Source organism: Oppia nitens, unplaced genomic scaffold (assembly GCF_028296485.1).
Source record: "Oppia nitens isolate AA-2021 unplaced genomic scaffold, nextdenovo-longstitch-racon4-pilon3 scaffold44_pilon_pilon_pilon, whole genome shotgun sequence".
In the NCBI taxonomy this organism is placed as follows: Eukaryota; Metazoa; Arthropoda; class Arachnida; order Sarcoptiformes; family Oppiidae; genus Oppia; species Oppia nitens.
The window spans coordinates 152,501-162,712 of NW_026533226.1; the positions used below are offsets into that span (position 1 = coordinate 152,501).

Genomic DNA, 10,212 nt, shown 5'->3' on the forward strand with positions numbered 1-10,212 from the left:
TGAGTGTGAGTCTATATGTATGTATGTATGTTTGAGTGTGTATGTATGTATAATATATGTGTGTTAAATATATATATATATATATATATATATATATAATATAAATAGCTGGGATGACATACGGAATTAATGTGATTGAATGCTCCATACATGCCAATAGTACCGCCAAAGTTATGTAACATACACCAGATAAACGGCTGTCCATAATAGCCGTCCAATTGATTGAAACGGGGCTCCAATTCCGACATCAGATCCAGTATTAGAAGTTTGCCCTAAAATAAAAATGTTTTGCAAATAACAAAAAAACATATATATATTTATTATCTATAGTATTATATTAATTAATTATATAATATGTATAAAAAAATATATTACACATTTGTAAACATACTAATAATTTACTAAATAAAAAATTGTTTAAATATTTTTTTAAATACTATTATTTTTTTCCTAATATTTTTTAAAAATATTGTATTTTATTATTATTGATTTAGCAATTAAAACGATACTATAAATAACATGTGATTAAAAAATTATTATAATTTTTTTCAACAAAATATTATTGCTTTTAACTTTTACTAAAACAAAATTATTTATAAATATTATTAATAATAATACTTTATAATTCAATAAACAAACATATTTTGATTTATTATAAATTTAAGTACTTTAACTTAAACTACTAAATAAAATTAAAAATAATAATTTTATTATCAATAATATTAGATTATTATTATTATTATTATTTTAAAGACGGATATAATTATATTTGTTTAACAATAAAAATTTATATATTTATAATGGGATTTAAATTGCAAATTGATAATCCTATTCAATAATATGTGGCAATCCTACTTTAAATTTTTATTATATATATATATATATATATACAGTATGTAAATATTTTTGTTGTTTTATTTRTTTTTTTTTGTACATTGCTTAATAATTTTTGATAATAMTAATAATGTTTACCAAAAAAATTTATATAAAATTACAAATAAATACTTAGCATTTTGATTGTTTGTTTATTATATRTTTTTAAAATTGATTTATAAAATCAGAAAAATCATTTGACTATAAAATTCTAGTTAATATTTTAACATTTTTTTTGATATAYATTATTAATATATCAATAAATTTTTGTAATACTTTGAAAAACAATTTATTTTGAAGTATATATATATAYACTGTATGTTATATAAGTTATATTATTATTATTATTATAATTACTACTTAAAAAATAATGATATATCTATTTTGACTGAATAAATAAATATATATATATAATAATATTTCTACGAAAAAATCAAATTAATTTATTTTAGTTGGAATTTTGTAAATTTATTAAAATTATAGTAAAGTATATTTATTTTTATTTTATTTTTGTTTTTCAAAAAACTCAATTATTTATTTGGAAATATATATATAATATATTATAATATATAAATATATATTTGTTTATTTAAAATTCAAGTAGCAATTATATTAATATAATATTATTAACATAACATATATATGATATACAGTATAGTATCACAAAATAAATAGTTTTATAGTATAATAAATAGATTATTATTATTATTATTATTATTATTATTATTATTATTATTATTATTATTATTATTATTATTATTATTATTATTATTATTATTATTATTATTATTATTATTATTATTATTATTATTATTATTATTATTATTATTATTATTATTATTATTATTATTATTATTATTATTATTATTATTATTATTATTATTATTATTATTATTATTATAGTACTATAATTATTTACAATATATATATTATTTTTTAATTATTAAAATTAATTAATTAATTATATATTCAAAAATAAAATTACCTTGGGCACTGATGTTATCAATGCTTTAGCTTGATCTTTATGCCAATAACCTGGATCATTGACAAACAGCCAGCCCTGCATTACCCTGGTAGATTTGAAATAAATAAAATAAAAACAATTATCTATAAATATATATTTATATTAATAAATTAATAATATAAAAATTTTATTAATAATAAATTACAGGGGAATAATATATGAAATTATCATTGTAATGTAATTTGATATTATTATTATTATTATTATTATAAATATTTAATTTGTGATTATATTTGTTTTGTTTTAATATATTTATGTGTTTCAAAAAATATATTATTAAAAATTTATATGTACTGTATATATATATATGATAATATATTATAAATAATAATAGATTAGATTATATAATAATAATAAAAATAATAATTAATTACAAATTATATACTAATATATATATATATGCACTTTACAAGTGCTATATTAGTTAATAGTGTTGAAAACTTAAATAATATATTTATWAAAAAAATATTTTATTATATTTTAATTACTTAATATTTTTTTTTGTATTGTTATTATTTATAACAAATAATATTTCAAAAATAAATACTATTTTTTTTGTCAATTGTTTTTTTTATCAATCACTTACCAAACAGATTGGTTATCAGCTTTTGCTAGACTCTGATAGACAGCGTTACCACAATCGGCCAAATATTTGGTGTCTCTATAAATAAAATATATATAAAACTGAAATTGATATTTAAATTTTAGAGAAAATACGATATAATTAATTTTTTTTATTCTCTCTCTCTCTCTCTCTCTCTCTCTCTCTCTCTCTCTCTCTCTCTCTCTCTCTCTCTCTCTCTCTAAAWATCCATAAAYTAYATGCAATATAATATGAAAATAATATATTTATAAAACAAAAAAATCAATAAGATTTTTCTACTTTCTTATTTTTGTTTTAATTTTAACAATTTAATCATTATATTTGTGGGGTAAAATATTTTAGTGGAAATAATTTATATACTGATATATTGATATATAATTTTTACCTATTAAATTACATTGCATTTTATTGCATAACAATATTGCAACAACAAAAATATGTAATAATTTTGTTTTTTTCAATTAGTTAGTCTCTAAATATATGAATAGTTTATAGTATATAGACCTGTATATAGTTTTTTTTATTGTTATTATTATTATGTAGAGACAGATAATGCTAATTATAAATCAATTAACAAAATTGAATTTATATTGTTTTACAGAATATTCTGTTTGTATAATATATTATAATATCAATAATTGTATTGATTTGTTGTTTTTTTTATTGTTAATATTCTAAATAATATTTTTTGTTAGTTATTTAAAAATATACAAATATTTTTTTTATCAAATTATCTACAAAAAAATCAAATAAAATAAAAACTCACTTTGTTTTAGGTGTTACCTCATTAAATAGATCGGTATTATAAAAATGATCGGTGCCATACATTGATGAATACTAATTAATAATTTAATAATTATAAAAATATATATATATTATTAATAAAAAAATTTTTTTGATTAAAAATATTGATTTTATTTTTTGATGTGTTTTGTACTGTCAATTCCTAAAGTAATATAATATAATAAGTAATTAATTAATTAATTAATTTTTTTTTGTTTCTATGTTTAGCTGCTTTTTTCCTATTGTGTGTATATATATAAAACAATCAATTGTTTTATTTTGTTTTTTATTTGTGTGGTGAATAATAATAATTATTATAATAAGGAAGTTTATTATTATTATTATCTAATAATACCCTTATTAAATAACTATTATAAATGATATTAATATAATAATAATAATAATAATAATTGTAATAATACTTCACTGATAAATGCTGATCCAATTTCAACAAAATGCGGATCCTGGGGCTCCAGAAAATAGGTGCTATTGTATTATATTATATATGATTATTAGATAAAAATTTGATGATAGAAATGTTAGGTAAAAATAGAAAATTTTTCGGAGAAAATTTCTAAAAAAAATAATAGTTAACTTTTGATTTGTATTATTGTATAGTAATATTAGGACCGTATCTATTAATAGGCTATTGTAATACTATTGAATTTTATACATTATATTTATTATTGTATATTAATAAAAATAATACTATATATAATATACATACAAATGGGATCATTATATATATTATATTAAATTTTTGTAAAATTTTTATTAATCATTTAATTATTTGATTTCTAGTTTAATATAATTAAAATTTAAAAAATAGGATTATTTTTTACTTTAATTATTACTATTAAAAAATACTACTAATAATAATAATATTTAACTATTAATTGTAATCAAAAAAAAATAAAATAAATAACTTAAGTTAACTAATTGTGATCCCAATAGACATTAGAGAATATTATGCCAATTAGAAACTTTCTAGAAAATTTCTCTATAATTATTTTTTTATATATAGAAATTTCTATTTGTTTTATTACTACAATTATTACTACAACAACCATACCCGGTATAGGTATCATTAAATTTGCCCCACTTAGACAATCGGCTAACCCGGGCATCGGGCATAACACGTGTCAGATTCCGGGGTACATGACCGGCAAAAGCTGGCAACACTGGCAACATACCAAACGATCGCATACGTTCAAGTATCCGGGCCTGTAGTATAGCCTGCTGTTTGTGCCAATTGTCGGTCAACGGTCCCGACCAGCCCTCGACATTGCCCATACGGTTCCTATTAAATTATTTTTTAATACATAATATGATTTAATATTTAAAAAAACAAAAACAATATTTACTTATTATATTATTACATTAGAAAATAATTATTAATTTATATATATATATATTAGAAAATAAATAATAATTTTTATATATATTTTTAAAAAATAAATATTAATTTTTAGATATATATTTTTAAAAAACTAAATATTAATTTTTATATATATATTTTTTAAAAATAAATATTAATTTTTATATATATATTTTTTTAAAAATAAATATTAATTTTTATATATATATATTTTTTAAAAAATAAATATTAATTTTTATATATATTTTTAAAAAATAAAATATTAATTTTAATATAATTAATTTTGATATAATTATTTTTATACATTTTTTGTTTATTTCGCAATATTATATATAATTATATATTGTATGCAAAATTTTTTATGTATTTATTTTTATCAATAAAAAAAATTATTAATAAAAATAGGGAAAAATAATTACCTAAAATTTGTCAATTAAATTGAATATTTATAGTACTGTAATAATATGTTAGAGTTAATTAACTAAATTTTTTTTATATTTTAGTAGTATTTTTTAGTTTTTTAGCAACAAGCAACTATTGATTAAACACTAAATTGTTTAATACAATTTCAATTATATATATATCAATAGTGTTAGAAAATTATTTTATTTTATTATTTTATTTTATTATTTTGTTAATTATAATAATTAGTACTAAAAAAAATTTATTCAATTTTTAATCCAGATTTTAGTAATCAAATTTAGTACACTTATAATACTATGGATAATACCTATTGCTATGTTAATGACTTTAATTAAAAATCCAATATATTTACAATATATATATATATATATATATATATATAATACTATTAATGGGTTTAAATTTTTATATACAATAGCAATAGTATTTTGTGTGCTAATGAGTTAATGAGGTTTTTTTTGTTATTAAAAATTTTATCTATTTTTGTCTATTTATAATACTATATATAAAATTAATCAATATATATATATATATATATATATATATATATCATAATATATTGTATATTATTGTCTAATTTATTGTTAGACTATTTGTTGTTGAAAATACTAAATACTGCTAAATAGAAATTGCTTGAAACTGATTGACAATTACACAAAACAAATTTCAATTAATTAATTATTATTATTAAATAAAAAAAATTAACTAAAAAATTACCATGCTAAAAATGCTGGACCAGTAAAATATTCATCAATTTCGGCAACAGTTAGTCCAAACTTTTGAAAAACCTATTGATTTTGTATTTTAAAAATTGTTATCAAAAATTATTTTTATTATTAAATAATAAAATTGCTAATTTAATTTTTTAGTAAATTAATTTCACAATTTTATATTATTTTATATATATATATATATATATATATATATATTAAATAGTATATTTAATTTGATCTAATAAATTTAATAATAATAATAATAATAATAGTAATTATTATTATTAAATTATAATATAATATACAGTAGTGTAGTGTATTGTATTTTTTTGTTGTTTTTATTTTATATATTATTATAGTATTGTTTTTCATGAATTAAAAAACAACAACAAAAATAATATAATCAATAATATTAAGGTACTGTATATATTATATATATATTGTATATATATATTTTTTGTTGTATACAAAAAAAATAATTGATCTAATAAATATCGGTCAAAAAACATTAAATAAATATTAGTTTAATCTTATAAAGATTGTATGCTAACAATTGTTGTCAATTATTTTTATAGATAAATAGATTGTTTGATAAATAAATAAATATATAAATAAATAACTAAAACACCAAATATACTAGTAGTCTATATATATAGGTATATATAAGCTAAATTTAATTAATCCCCTTTACAATGTCATTTTTTTATGTCTATTATACTATTAGATATAAATTAAATATACAGGTAGTACTGTAGTATACATTGTATACTATACAATACTATTGATTGTATATAATTATATAATGTTGTACATATATATATATATATATATATATATATATATATATATATATATATATATAATAATAATAATAATAAAAACTCATCAAAACTATGTGATGTGTGATATTAAATTTGATTTGTGTGAGTGTATGTTTGTGTATGTGTGTGTGTATATGTATGTGTTTGTCTGTGTGTATATGTATGTGTGTGTATGTGTGTGTCTGTATATATGTGTTTGTCTGTGTGTATATGTATGTATGTGTATGTGTRTGTGTGTGTATATGTGTTTGTCTGTGTGTATATGTATGTGTGTGTATGTGTGTGTCTGTATATATGTGTTTGTCTGTGTGTGTATGTATGTATGTGTATATATATATGTGTTTGTGTGTGTATGTATATGTGTGTTTGTCTGTGTGTGTGTGTGTTTGACAATATAGACAACCAATATATATATATATATATATATATATATAATATAGTTATCCTTAACCTTTCTCCAGATTAACTCCTGTCCATTGAATGCCAGCGGAAAGTTAATGCCATTCATAGCCATCCAATCGATCTCTCTTTGCCATCGATTGAAGTCCCACCAGACCATTGAATAGCTAACCGTACAGACATTCTGGTAATACCTTAACCTACCAGTCCATGTGTGTATCAGTCACAGACAGTCAGTATATGGTGTGATAAGTCAACCAAATTGTTTCAATAAAAAAACRAAAAACAAAAAAAAAACATTTGTGGACACAGATTGTTAGTGACATTCAGTTGTATATACAATACAGTACTGTACTGTATATATATACAGTAATACCGGTATATATATATATATAAGTATAATATTATAAACCAAAAAAATTATAAAAAAAATAAAACATACTTGTCTTGTATGATAATAGTAACCGGTTTGCTAATGATAGGCAACGGTCCGGAGCCGACATCCAACTGATCCCCGGACCACGAGATATGACAATTGAGATAATGTTTTAGATAATAGTGGAAACCATTGGCAGCTGAGACACCACTGGTAGCCGTTATTTTGATAATAGTCGTTAGATTAGTTGGTTGAGTACTTTCCAACTAAAAAATAATATTTTTTAAATCATTAATTAATTAATTAATTATTTTTATTAATTAAATTTTTTTAAAAATTATTTTGTAAAAAAAAGGATTGAATTAACAGTTAGTTATTTTAAATGTTGAATCACTTAAATAAGTTTAACTTAAGTTTAGTATCTTTTTTTAAAACGTTTCACAATTACTACTAATAATAATTATAATAATAATTATAATACTAATAATAATAATAMTAATAATAAAACTAATAATAATAYTAATAATTATAGTTATTAATTATAAGTTATAATAAATGAGACAAATATTTATATATGACTCCCAAAGTGAGTGAGTGAGTGAGTGAGTGAGTGAGTGAGTGAGTGAGTGAGTGAGTGAGTGAGTGAGTGAGTGAGTGAGTGAGTGAGTGAGTGAGTGAGTGAGTGAGTGAGTGAGTGAGTGAGTGAGTGAGTGAGTGGAGAGAGAGAGATCATATTTAAAAAATAGTTTTAAGTATAGTCTAGACATTTAATATATTATAAGTTAAAACATCAGTCAAGTTACCAAGTTCAATCATTTTTTAAATGAAATAACTATATTATAGTTAAGTTTACAGCTTATACTTACACTAAAAAAATTTCACATATTATTAACTGATCCTGATCAATTATAAACTAATAAACAATATTATTATTATTATTAAATATGATATTAATAATAAAATAATAGACAGCATTTATTTTAGTTTTTAAATGTTTAATTTGAATTATAAATCAACAATTTCTATATAATTTGGATCCAAATAATSTTTTTATGTTATTTTTATACTTAAAGTTAATATTTATTTTTACAAAAAAAAATGTTTTAATGTAATAAAACATAAAATCCTAAATTAATCTTATTTTGTTTACTAATAAAAAAAAAAGTTATTTTTAACAACAAAATCAATTATTAAACTATACTATAAATTATTGTCTATTATTATTATTAGTATTAAATTAATTATTAAAAATATATACTAATTATTAACTTCAGGTTATAAATCATTAGAAAAAAATATTTTTTGACTAAAAAGCAGTTAAAAAATATTATTAAAATTATTCAGATATTAAAATATATATATTTTTGTAAAAAATAATAATTATATAATTTATGGCCCAAAAAAAACATATTTGTTTTTTGCATATTTTAATAACAAATAAAACTATTTTAATTTATACAGTAGTTAATTAATTACTTAATAATAATAATTAAATTAATTAAATTACAATAAACTTATCCTTATAATCGTTTTCGTCGGCCAATAGTAACAGTTTCTTATCGATGACCACTTGAAACTTGTCGGCCACCGATTCGGGTAACAGCCGTCCGATTAGCTGTTTGGTTGCGTTGGCCTGTATTACGGGATCGGTAGTTGAGGTGATTAGCCATAAATCATTTACAGCTGAAAAAAAATTAAAGAGATTAAAGCCAACCAACCAACAAAAAAAAATTAATAATAAATAATAGTTATATTATTATTATTATTATTATATTTTTTAGGTAATACTAATAATACTAATAATAGTTTACAATAACACACACAAAAAACAGCAACACTTGAAAAGCCAATTGAAAGTCATTTATCATTTTGATTGACTATTACTATACCTGACTATATATATATATATATATGATATATATGTTCAACAATAGTATTAGTTTTTTTGTTGGTTTAGTGTGTGAATTGATTAATGCAAACCAAACAACAACAACAACACCAAAAATACTTGAAACATAAAATCAATAAAATAGGTTTACATGTATATTTAACAAATAATATTTAATAATAAACTAAAATGATTATTATTTTTTTTAATAAAAAAATGTATAACAATTTTTATATAACAAAAAAAATAATAATATAAATGATTAATATATCATAATAACTAACTTATTGTTGTTAACATTTTTCAATGCATGTATTTATAATAATAWTTTTTTAAACTGTATCATAATATTGATTATAAAAAAATGATATATATATATATATAAAGTTATTAAATAATTATTTTTATAATTAATAATATACTATATATATTGAATGTTTGTTATAATTTATTTTTTTTAAATTTATTTTTGTTAAAATAAAATATAATTTAATACCAATAATACAAAATACAATATAAACTTATATATATATACTGTATATCCAATTATTTAGTAAAAATAAAATGACAAAAAAGTTAAATAATTATAACTAATAAAAATAATATTAAATCAATATATTTTAAGTTAATAATTAATAACAAATAAAAAATTTATATATAATTATATTTTTTTTAATAAATAAAAAATTAAAATAATATATACCTTTACTTCGGGCATCAATTGATTGTAATAATAATAATAATAGTAATAAAAGTAATCCTAGACTTAGCTGTTGAAAAAATAGTTTCATTTTTTTTTGATTATTTTTATTTTTGTAATTAAAGTACAATTTATTTTTATTTTTTTAGCGGAATTTAATTATTTTAATTAAACAAATAAACAGCAAAAACAAAAAAAAAATTGTTTTTGTTTTGTTTTGTTTTAATTAT

At 18.0% G+C, this 10,212-nt stretch overlaps 1 protein-coding gene across 1 annotated transcript in view; it reads right to left on the reverse strand.

Annotated features, from left to right (window-relative positions):
• LOC128959289 (alpha-N-acetylglucosaminidase-like) overlaps positions 1–10,212 on the reverse strand; it is a 19,060-nt gene extending 8,848 nt beyond the window's left edge. Inside the window, 11 exon segments of the mRNA XM_054305232.1 lie at positions 123–272; positions 1,859–1,943; positions 2,484–2,558; positions 3,268–3,338; positions 3,707–3,770; positions 4,357–4,584; positions 5,803–5,873; positions 7,071–7,218; positions 7,461–7,660; positions 8,902–9,077; positions 9,986–10,212. Coding sequence (XP_054161207.1) covers positions 123–272; positions 1,859–1,943; positions 2,484–2,558; positions 3,268–3,338; positions 3,707–3,770; positions 4,357–4,584; positions 5,803–5,873; positions 7,071–7,218; positions 7,461–7,660; positions 8,902–9,077; positions 9,986–10,073 — 1,356 coding nt within the window. The 5' untranslated portion in view covers positions 10,074–10,212.